The 12,675-nt window shown below is 35.1% G+C and overlaps 1 protein-coding gene across 1 annotated transcript in view; it reads left to right on the top strand.

Annotated features, from left to right (window-relative positions):
* The window catches only part of LOC134322055 (PH and SEC7 domain-containing protein 1-like), a 51,217-nt gene that overhangs the window by 20,978 nt on the left and 17,564 nt on the right, over positions 1-12,675 (top strand). Inside the window, exon 7 of the mRNA XM_063003924.1 lies at positions 2,471-2,514. Within this exon, the coding sequence (XP_062859994.1) occupies positions 2,471-2,514 (44 nt within the window). The remainder of the gene's footprint in view (positions 1-2,470; positions 2,515-12,675) is intronic.

A 12,675-nucleotide genomic window follows, 5' to 3' on the forward strand; every position in this document is an offset into this window, starting at 1 on the left:
TCGTATGATGGACCCATTCCGTTACCCTCGTACCCCTCGCTCGCGTTCACTCAAGCCACTGGTGTTCCCTGATCTGCTGGGCAAAGCTCAGGATGGACAAAAGCATCCCCAGTTCCGCAAGAGGAAAAGGGTATGATGTGGTTCTTTTCTCACCTGTGTTCCTGATTTACCTTTATAGCTTATACATATCATCTATTAGATAAAAACCTGTTCTTTATTCATTAACATTTTATGCCTTCATCATGGAATGGTTGTTGTTTTTCTCTTTAGATTTTTTTACTGAGCTTGTGGATTAAATGTGATTGAAGCTGTTCAGCCACTGGTTACTCGCTCTAACCTAATGGGACAAAATAAAATATAAGAATTCAATAATAATTTGTATGCATATGTATCCAGTGTTTTTCTTTCATTATTATTGTTTTCATATTGCTTTACATATTTTATTGTGTCTGCAATACAGTTCTTAAGTAGGGCAACACAATACTATTTCTAAACTATAGACCACTTTATAAAATCTTTAAGGAAAGATCTTTGACTAGATTTAGCCATGCTCTTGTCATGTTTACACGTTTCCTTACTTCTTTTAAAATTTCACAATATTCTTCCATGTTGTACATCAAACATGTTATTACATGTTCACATGTTACACAGGATACACAAATGAGAAAATGGGATTGTGATCTCAGCCATGAACCAAAAAGCTTGTTAATTAAAACATTATAACTGATTTATTGTAATTCTGTATTCTGTAATTGTAATATGTGAGGAATCTGTTAGTAGTGGGTTCAGAAATATTAGCTTAATAAATTACTTTGTACTATTACTAATACTATTAGTATTAATACTAATAGTACTAATACTATTACTAGTTCAGCTTTTTAATGTGAAATCTAAGGCTGCTGACAAATCTGTTTTTTTATATGCAGCTAATTATTCAGTTTTAAATATGTGAATAATGTAATGGAGCTTCAAAATTGACCTTACCTGTTGAAGATGACTAGAACATTCTTGCATTTTTTTCTAACCTGCTGTAGTACTAAAAAAAGAACAGAACACAGCCTTAGCAATTGTGTGTTAAGGGCTTTGCAAAGCCATCCAACAAAAGAAACGTTGTGTTGGCAGGGTTAGAAACAGTGACCTTGCAATTACTAGTCCTGTAGCTTAGATTAAAGGTACTTTTCTACCTTTTATAATGCAGTATTTACAGTTATACTAACAAAAATCTATAGAAATCAGTAGAATTGACTATATTATTCTACGAATAAACTATATGTTTTGAGATAAGACAAAATGAATATTTTAGTAAAACTGTTATTCTAGAGGTTTAGGCAACTTTCCAACATTGTTGCAATAATATAGGAAAATTATTTATGGATTAATATTATTGCCCAGAGGTATCCCTGTGAGATTAGATTTTATTTGATGGTAAGACTTTTGTAAACTTTTGGTAAATTATAATTTTTTTATTATTAAATATAATACAAATTTTACAGAATTAATTTCATGTACAATAGTTTTAAAGCTTGATTTAATTAAATAATTAAATAATTTTGTACTGGCTTAACTAGAGATGCACCAACATGTAGATAGATAGATTTTATTTTTATTTTTTTAAGTTAGATGGTAAAACATTAGCGAATGTCACATACTTTTTATCATTTGCAATATGAATAATGTTATATTTATTCTTTGCTTATTTAAATAGCTTGGAATAAAGTAATAATTTCAAAGCAAGAAGTAACTGACTATGACGCTAAGCCATAATGCAGAACTAAAGTAGGGCAGTTATTTACAAGTTTTACAAGTTTTAAACAACTGCCCTTTGGGTTCATGTGTAGCAGCAGCATTCAAATGAAGCACAAATACACTTATCTGTGTAATTTAAATGACAATGATTTTAAAGTTAATTTGATCACTATATTTAATAGGTTTTCTTTTTTCAGTCTTTTTTCAGGCAGTTATTAATTTATGTTGTGGTTAACTAGGTGTAGAGTGAAATATGCCAGTTCATTTTTAATGTGATTTATGTTGTTTGTATTGTCTTTTTTATTGCTCTTAATGCTTATCAGTATATTGTGGTGAAAATAATTCAGTTTAATTAAGTATTTTTTGTTTGTAACTTGTAAGTTTTTTTCTTTCTTTCTTTTGGCATGAAATGAAGTTTTAGTGGGTTAAACAGCCTATATAATCAATTCTTCAATGACCACACTTACCTAAAGTGACAATAATTGTATTATACTACTGATACTACTATGTTACTACTACTGATATTGAAATTTTAGTTAAAGCTGTGAATATCAGATGTAAAGCACAAATAATGCTTTGTTTTTATGTTAAATTACCATTCTGATTCTCAGAGGAATAATCAGTGTTTCGATCTAATTGAAGAATATTGGATCTGTTGTAACAAAGATGTTTTACACATGCTCAGTTTAGTGTGTTTCTAATTAGTTGTTGTCTTTCTCCGCAGGCTCTCTACAACTCCATTAAAAATGACAAGCTTCAATGGACAATGTGAGTCTTTTACTGCATACACTCATAATTACAGATTAAATTTAATTCTGCTGCGTTTCCTTGGCTATAGGTGGTACTGTATAAAACTTGAATGGCTTTTTAATACAGAACAGTATTTTCTCCTTACTCAGATCCGCCAAATGGTACATTTTATTTAATATTGTATATATTGTTTAATAATCTGTGTTTGTGAAGCATTGACTTGATTATACTCAAACGTGCAAGATATTTATTTACATTACAATAAATAAGATTCTTATGTGGGCTGTGAAAGAAAAACATTATGTTGATTTGAAATAGTAAATCATAAGGGCAGTAAGTAATCATTGATTAGAAATTGTGATAATGTAATATTTATCATTTTTAATACTAATCTTAACAATCGTAATTTGATTATACAGCATTGTTTATTTTGTGGTTTGTATTTGGCATTTATCAGTTTGTTTGTTTCTTCAAGTAGTTCCAGATGAATTTTGGGGTATTTATTTCATTACTGTCCTTTGTCGAAGCCTTAAATGGCTCAGTGTGTCACATTTGCTACCAGAATTTGTTGATAGTGGTATTTGATCCTTTTATTCATGCATTGTTTTCTGTGCCACTGGCTATCACACTACCGAAAACCACTGCAGATCTACCTTTATTGCTCAACAGTTAGCAATGTGTTTATTATCACATGCTGTTCCATTTTTCTTTAAGCATTGGTGGTTGTGGCCAAAGGGTTCCACTTTTTCTTCATTAAAATGATTTGGCTTATCAGAATGTTGTTTTGCACACTTTAGATTTTTGTAAGAGGTTGCAGGCAAGGTTTTCATGTTTTATTCAGATCATAGTTATGCAAGCAATGCTGCAAAGTATAAATGGTAAACCCCTATTACTGTGCATAGACTTTGCTGTCATATGGGAGTCTTGCTTTGCCTTTCTGGAAATTTTTCTGGACGTCCACAGCTCAGCTTAACTGACATTTCTGACAGTGAAAATCAGAAACTGCTAAAAGCATGTTTATAGCCTTGTTTCCTTTCCTTTACTCCCTTAAACTTTTATCAAAATGTTGGTATTCATTCATTCAAGTTGTTCTATATATGTGTTACATATATTTGATAAAATATGTTAATAATACATAAATATTTTTTTTCATTTATTACTTTTATATTTTTTGGAGAACCCCATTCAAATCATTCATTCATTTATTCCTTGTCTGTTCTACCACGGTTTTATCCTGGTCAGGGTTGCAACAGCGCTTCTCTTTATGCCACCCTCTTGCCATCCTTACAAATATTTCAATTTAAATATCAATGGAAAACCCACAAATTGCCAAATCTGTAAATGTGCAAATTGTAAATGTGCGATTGCTGTAAGGACATCTGATCTTCATCCAGATAAAACAATATTTAAGCAATAAACCACACACATGCAGCTATACTTTTTTAGGATTTTATTAAACACTAAGCAATCAGTCTAGGCTAGAAAAAAGTATGTAAAAACCTCTGAGATAATGAATCAGGTGATCCAAAGTATGTAATTATATTTTAAGTGTTAAAGAAGCTGATTCTATTCTGTTGATTCTCCAAGTAATGAAATACAAAGGCTTACATTTCTCTTTTAGCCTGGGCATTGTGTAATTAATTAATGTGGGGTTGGCAGAATTTGTTATCAGACTGAGATTGAATGTGATTAAGAGTAGTTCATACTGAACCAAAGGGCTCACAAATATTTTCCTGCAATTCCTGAAGTATCTGCTTTGATTTTGCTTTTTTGGAAAAACTCTAAATGCATTTTATGTTTTATTTAAAAAGTCTGATTTGTGCTGATAAAAAACATGTAGTTTAAATGAAGACATGTATTATAAACCCATTGTAATTCATAATGTGCGACTCATTTGTAAAGATTTGTGAATTAATGACGTCTGATGTCGTGGGCCGTTTGGTAGAAGCATTACTGTGTAAAAAACATTTCTATTCCTGCTTTGCCATCGCAGTACCAATTAACATATCTCGCTTTCCTTGCGCTGTTGCCATGGTTACGCCTCCATGGCTACTGCTCCAAAGCAGCAGTACCTCTTTTTCTTTAGCTGATCTGAATTCACTTACGAATACGCACACAAGCAGAAGCACACAGCTTTAATAACTAGAGCCGCTGTTTGTATCCAGAGCAAAGGTGTGCGTACAGTCCTCCTACTACCTGTCTTAAAATAGCATTCCTCACATTCACTAAGTATCGCATGATACTGTAATGCAGTTAAACAACAATATGCAAAAATGCCAGTCCACTTTCTGCTGCCTAACTGCATAAAATACAGAAAGGATTTAATACTTTTCACAGTAGCTGTTTTGCACAGTGGTGTTCTGCTTGACATGAGAATGTATTAAGCTAAACATGTTATACGTTATAGGTGAAGAGTTGTAATGGTGTGAGGAACCATTCAGTTTGTTAACAGTTTAAATATACTTCTGGAGAGACCTAGTGCAGGGGTGTCAAACTCATTTTTACAGAGGGCCACATCTGCATTATGGTGGCCCTCAAAGGGCTGGTAGTAATGTATCCTGCTGTGATTGCGGTCTGCCTTTTAAGTCTTGGACAATTTGTTGTTTTTCTTGGAGGCTAAATTCTGTGTTTGGTGTGAAAATGCCAAATTAATACTGTATATTCATAATGTATATCTACATTTATATTGTGCTCCTTTACCACAGACACGGCCTCATAACACAAGAGACGTATCGGTTTCTCTTCTTGAAGCACAAACTTGTATTCACTTTCCCATCTTTTATGAAATTCCCTTCCTTCTGCTTCAATTTACTCTTCTACATTTTGGGATTATTTGTAAATATTTCTCAACATCATCTAGTGGCGGGATGCGTTCACTTTGCAGGTGACAAAATCGGCATGCATTGTGAGAGATGCAGGTAATGTTGGATGTTACAGTGTATTTTAAGACAATTGTTCTGCCCTCACCAAGTTTTCCCCCTTTCTCAGCTAGACAGACAGACTGACAGACAACTCCCTCCAAAATACAGTTATGTTGGTTTTATTTCTCAACTGTACACTGTGTGCATCAGAATGGAGTAAAACTACAAAATACAAACAATAAAAACAATAAAGAACTTAATACAGTACATGCACATAGCTGTAGTTAAGTGTTACATCTAGTACAATATGAAATTTTACCAAACGTAAAATAGCGCTAACAAGTTAGCATTGTGTGTAAAAATACTAACTGCTATGATAACGGTAATAACTGTGTTTAATTATGGAATTACGGTAAATTCATTACTCACTAAACATACTCACTAAACATTTACAAACAACTGAGAATATAAACGTGGTTAAGGTACTGGACCAGTGATCAGAGGGTTGCTGGTTCAAGCCCCACCACTGCCAGGTTGCTGCTGTTGGACCCTTGAGCAAGGCCCTTAACCTTCAATTGCTCAAACTGTATACTGTAATGTAAGTCGCTTTGGATAAAGGCGTCTGCTGAATGCTGAAAATGTAAATGTATTGGATTGCAAGAGAATTAACTTCTATTTATTCTTTTTACGCTACTGACTTTACCCCGCAGTCTTTTGCCACTAAAACATAAAAGTGACATGGCTTCTTAGCAAAGTTAAAGTTAGTTGCCATGACTTTGATGTCAACGGTTGCTGCTTAAAGGCGCAGGTGTCCCATTACATTATAAGAACGTCTCTGTAACTACTCGAACCATCACAACAATCATACATCTTTTAAGCTCTCGTGGGCCTTAAGTTTGACACCCCTAATGTAAATGAAATTACAATGTAAATGTAAATTCTGCAGATTAGCAGATTTACTGTATGTGGAAAAAAAAGTAAAAACACATGGGCTATATGATTGTACAAAGCTACAGTATAAATACCAACTATTCAGTGGCTTATATAGCTCTACTTACTCACAACTAGTTACAAAAAAAGAATTGAGATATCCTTCCTACCTACTTGCATGCTTTTAAAAGGTGAATACCCAGATGAAACACATAAAAAGTGAACAATACTAAGGATTCCCAGAGCAATGTTTCTGTAATTCTTAATAACCAACATTAACAGAAAAACATCAGTTTTTTTATTTAACTTCAGTGATAATCATGGTCGGTCTCCTGGTGAATCCAAAATGCAGGGAAGGAATAAACAATGGATTGCACTGCATATTTTTTGCATTTTGCTCATTTGATTTATAATAGTTTGAAGGGAAAATCTGTTCTCTGATTTACTGCTAGTTGAGCTCTAATTATGACTCTAGAGAGATGGTTGGCTTGAATAGCTTTGTGTTCAGATGTGCCAGAATGTTATTGATTTTCCACACTCCATGTGAATGTGTAACAGATATAGTTCCAGTTTTGTTGTATGGCTGCTGATATTTTTTTAATCATAATGTGTTTAATAATTAGTTTAGGTTGTATCATTGCTTTGGATTGTAGGCCTTAAATTCACATTATTGTTTTGCCGTTCTGTTTGACAATCTTAATTGCTTCAGGACCAGTGTTGTGTGTTCTGTTGTTGGGCACTGTCTGTATGGGATGTGCTTTCAAACATAAACTCAACAATATCTATAATAGCTAAAACATTCTTTTTCCTAAAAATCATTAAACACTTTTTAGGACACTTTTATGGTTTAGCTTTTTGCTGCTTTAGATAGCATACATCTGTCTACACCTAGGTTGTAACACCATCAGGCGCCACTGTATGACAGTGACAGTCCCAGCCATTGGGGACAATAAACTCATACATTTATTTATTTGGCAGATGCTTTTATCCAAATCAACATAAAATCAGGCAGGATACAGTTGAAGCAACTACAGATTAAGGGCTTTGCTCTAAGGTCCAACAGTGGTAGCTTAGTAGTAGTAGGCCTTTTGATCCATAACCCAGTACCCTAACCAGTAAGCCACTACTAGTTGAAGATGAAAAACAAAACTACTACAGTTCTAGTTCATTATGTTGGTCCATTTCGAAAACACTTTTACAAGCCATTTAAAAGACACAAACACAATCTTTCTGTCATTTAAGAAGGCAGGATCGACTTCTGAATTTCTGAATACCCCACCCACATAGTCCGGTCATTCTGCCCCAGAAACGGGTCTGCTGCAGGCACTGCCAATTATGCCTGCTAGATGGTGCCCAGCCGACCGGTGGCAATGCTGAGTTTCGAACCGAGGAGTTTAGAATTTCGGCACTGGGCGCCTAACTTTTTTAATTCGTATGCAGAATTTAATTTTTCCAGATCTGATTACTGCTGCTTTATATATTGCATATCGCCTCTGCTAAACTCTCATAATCGCCTCTGCATTGTTTATTAACCTAAGACCTAACCATTGTGTTTCATTTAATCAAATTGCAATGATTAGTTTACTCAGTTTCCAAATCATTAAAACGTTTAAATAATATGAAAGGTGATGCAACACAGTGTAAACACCCATCTGGTCCATGTTGCAGGCAATAATTTCTAAATGTTTTTATATTTATGAAGTACAATAATCACTTTTTGTGTGATTATCTTTTTTGTACAGGTCACAAAATCACAGTTTTTCTTTTTATTGTTTTTTACAAAACATCTCAACATCTGGAAGTGAGGTTTGTCGATGCAGTCACATTCTCTACAAAAATATTATGCCACGGTCTAGTTAAATTCCATAATAGCTGAGATTGTTCAAATGTATTGATCTGGAAAGTGTTATGAGAAAATGTATACGGCACTGGGTCTCCAGCAAAACATCACATCCCAGAAAAACAGTAATTCCAAGGTATGAAAAAGACACGACAAATATGGGATTCCAATGAGGGTAGCAAGGGGGAAATAAATGCTAAAACTGTTAAAGCCACTGCTGGAACCCTTTTAAGATATTCATTTATGGGCAAATCCTCTACTTCCCCATGCATCCTGCACAGGCGTCTCTTCTGCCAATCAGGGTCCTCACACAGCGTATGAACACCCACCCACCCACACATAGCCCGGCCCCCACCCTGCAGATACGGTTGCCAATTAGTATCTGCTACAGGCACTGCCGATTATGCCCGCTAGATGCCCGGACTGGTGGCAACACCGAGTTTCGAACTGAGGAGTTCAGAAACTCGGTGCTGGTGTGCCAGCGAAATATCCCGCTGCACCACCTGGGCGCCTGGAGTGATGAATTCTAATATTAATTAAACAATAATTCTAAGAATGGTCATCAGTTTGTGAACTGTAGCTGACAATTGAATTATGCAGCAGGACATTTAATGGGCAGCTGTAGTCTAGTGGTCGAAGTACTGGACTAGTAATCAGAAGGTTGCTGGTTCAAGCCCCACCACTGCAAGGTTGCTACTGTTGGGCCCTTGAGCAAGGCCTTTAACCCTCAATTGCTTAGATTGTACTCTGTCACAACTGTAAGTCACTTTGGATAAAAGTGTCTGCTAAATGTCAAAAATGTAAATGTAAATATATTTAAAAAAAAGCATGTTTACATTAAAATGGCTAAAATGAAACAGGATAATTCTGGCCTAGTCAAAGTCCTGACTGGTACTTGCAAGTGATGCTGTGCTGAGATTTAAAACAATCCTTTATGTGCATCATTCATTACTCCAAGGCCATGGAAGACTTGTATTAAATTTAGAAAGCAAAATTGCTTTTCTGCAGGACTGCATGTGAGTTAATATGCAGGGAAAGTAGTTTGCATCAAGGCTAAGGATGTACAGCCTTGCATTTCTGTTTACTGGGAAGGGGGGGGGGGGGGGGGGTCAATGTAAATGATGTTAAAAACTTATTAATTCAGTACTGTAATGGGTGTCTACATTTTTTTAAGTGGCCCATTTAACCAGTTAAATGATGATAAAACAATTTGATAAGCAAATAACATTAAACTAAATGTGGGACAGTGGTGGCTCAGTGGTTAAGATGCTGAACTACTTTTGAGAAGCTTAAGAGTTTGCATTTACATTTGCAGCATTTAGAAGACATTTTTATCCAAAGTTACTTTCACTTTTCAGTTACCACTTAATATAATTACAGCAGTTGAGGGTTAAGAAACTTGCTCAGAGACCCAACAGCGGCAACTTGGTGGTGGTAGGGCTTAAACTGGTAATCTTTTGATTACTAGTCCTGTACTTTAACCACTGAGCTTCTACTGCCAAGCACCACCAAGCTGCCTTTACCCTCAGCTGCTTGGATAGTATTTTAAATACTTTTTGGATCAAACCAACTGTCAGGCAAATAAATCTAAGTAGTTTACTCTAAATAAATGCCTGTAGGGTGTTCAGTCTTGTATTCAGAAAAATCAGTATAGTTGTTCTCAGCATCTTTAAATTATAAATACCTTTAAATTATAAATACCTTTCCCAATGATCTGAAATATACACCGTATGACCAAAAGTATGCTGACACTCTTTATAATTATTCATTTCAATCACACCATGTTTTAGCCACACGGATTTATTTATTTATTTATCACTGGTGTGTAAAATTAATTATATAATATAAAACACAGTATTCACACTTTGTGGTACCAGTTTGGTGTGGGGAAACACTGACCTCAACCCCATTGAATATCTTTGGAAAAAAATAGACTAAATTCCTACTAAACAGTGGTGGTAGTGCATGGAGGCTGTCAGTTTGTTTTAAAATTACACTAACCCCTAAAGCAGTTGTCCCCAACCCCAACCGGTCCGTGGGTCATTACCGAGCTAAATAATTAGAGATCGCTACAAGAGCAATTGAATTTCCAAAACTCTTGGGGTGTTATTGTCTCCAGTCACCACTAGGTGGGAGCAGCGTCTCGTTTCGTCGAAAAAAGCTCAGGATTTACCATTCTATAGTTATTCTATTTTAAATTCTCCCGTCCCCGCCGGTCTGTCAAATTATATCTTATATGAAACCGGTCCGTGCTTCAAAAAAGGTTGGGGAACGCTGCCCTAAAGTATTTGTTTTATACATTAATTTTCTCTTAAAGGTCAAATTCACAGTGAGTCCTGTGCCAACCTGTTCATTGTGTTGAAAACGTGATTCCAGGGGACCTAGAGATTTTAAAAATGAGGAGTGCAACTACTTTCCAGCTTCAAATGTTTAATTGTGGTAAATCTTTTGAAGGTGCATTTACAAGCGCATTGCAGCAAGACTACTTCACTGACCTATCTATATAATGACAATGCATTCAAATTATTTTTGACTTACATAGTTACATCAGAGTATCCTGACTAACAAATAAGTGACATTTCTTTGTACAATATATCCTATATCACGCCTGTCATTAGGCTGAGTTTTTGTCTTGTGGTGGTTTGATTGATTGTTATGGTTTATTTATTACATTTAAAAGCAGTTTAGTTCATGTTGTGGGTTGGAGAAGCTTTTGTGTGGACATCATTATAAACTTATAATTTTAATTATAAAGCTAATGATGATGTTAGTTACTGGATCTATGTGGTTAAGAAGTAGGTGTGTTTTTGTTAGTATTTTTAAGACAGGGTTTCATTGGCAACACGCTTAACATTCATATGACTATGAATTCATATGAATTCATATGACTGGTGTGTGTGTGTGTGTTTTAAGTGTCCTCATTAGCTGTCGCTCTTCTCCTTGTATGACCTTCTCATTGTGCGGTTCCATAATTGCAAACTTCACCCTCTGCCCTGCATCTATTAGCCTGCTTCACTCTCTCACTTACCACCCTGTTTTTGTTTCTTTATTTTTTCTTATTGTAGCCTTTATTTAAATAATTTATCAAATAATAAATTGTTAAGTGTGCTTTTTAAATAAACAAGTAGCTACTACAAATGACATACAAACTAAATGTTAAATGTTAATTCTGATTTTAAAAACACCAGAAAACCAGGCCGCTCATGTGGCACTGCGGTAAAACATGCTAGCACACCAGGGGAGACATTTTAAACTCATCGGTTCGAAACTCGGATAGCGACCTCAGAACTGATGCAATTACAATGCAATTATGAGGGATAATAAGGATCAGAGTGTGTCTCTCTGTTTGCAAAGTGTGTTTGTGTGTTAACAAATCTAACCTCAAAGCACTTATTATAACCAGATTTAGTGGCTATGAGTGTACCATGTGGTTTTTTTTTTATTTGTAGATAGCCTATAATACTAATTGCCAATTCTCTATTAGCTTGATTGGCCTCTGGCTGCTTGCTTATTTCAAATAGGTTGGGCAGGCAGGTGGTATGTGGTATTGCAACATTTAAATACGTAACTACTCAGGCAAAAGATGTCGAACCTGAGCATGCTTTAAAAGCTGGGAATTTTAATCCGTGGAGCATATGCACCTGGTAACGGGCGCAAGATGTTAAAATATTTAGGCTCAGTCACATTCAATGGCTCATGCAAAAGAGTGGAAAAAGATGTGAAGGGAAAGCAATATTTCAGGTATCAAGTTAGCATCCACTATGTTCTATAAATATCCCCTTCAAAGATCCACTTTATTAAATAGTATTTTTCTTTACCATGTTTATGTGTTTTATCCTGTATTATCTAACTGTAGTTTGGTTTATGTGCTCTTTCTACATTCTATCAAGCTGTTAATACCGACTGTGTCCTGTTTGTTACTTAACAAGTGCACACCGCGACCCCCTTTTGAGACTAAAAATGTCTTATCCCCCCCACCACCACTCCCCAAACCGCACATACACAAAGACAGCTTCATGTTATAGCCTAATAAAATTCAATAAAGGCTATAAGGCATGAAATTACAGAATTATAGCTTCAGATGTGTGTTAGATGGACTACAAAAGACATTTTTTGAGGCATGGAAAATACAATTTGCAAAAAATCTTAATGGGATGGGAAGTTTTTCATTGATCTTTGTTCATACAGTATTCTCATGAAATCTACTGCACCACTCTTGCAACGCACAACTCACTACTTACAAAACACTACTCTTGCAATGTTGTGCCTATGTGTGTGTGTGTGTGTGTACTGGCCTAATTAAAAAGGGAGAAGCGGACACTTCATTTTTTCTTTACTCTTTTGATCCATCTCTTTTAATTCTGCCTCTTTTCTAAACAATAGTCAGCGCTTTGACTGATCAATGACTAATTATGACAGATCAATAAAACATTTAAATGTTTTACAGTGGACACACTGATTGTATGATATGTCTAGTCTGATTAAACATTATGCTATTTCTGTGTATTAGCGTCTTTAGATTGTTCTGTGTTCATTTTTCCATTGTGC

Source organism: Trichomycterus rosablanca, chromosome 10 (assembly GCF_030014385.1).
Source record: "Trichomycterus rosablanca isolate fTriRos1 chromosome 10, fTriRos1.hap1, whole genome shotgun sequence".
NCBI classification, from domain to species: domain Eukaryota; kingdom Metazoa; phylum Chordata; class Actinopteri; order Siluriformes; family Trichomycteridae; genus Trichomycterus; species Trichomycterus rosablanca.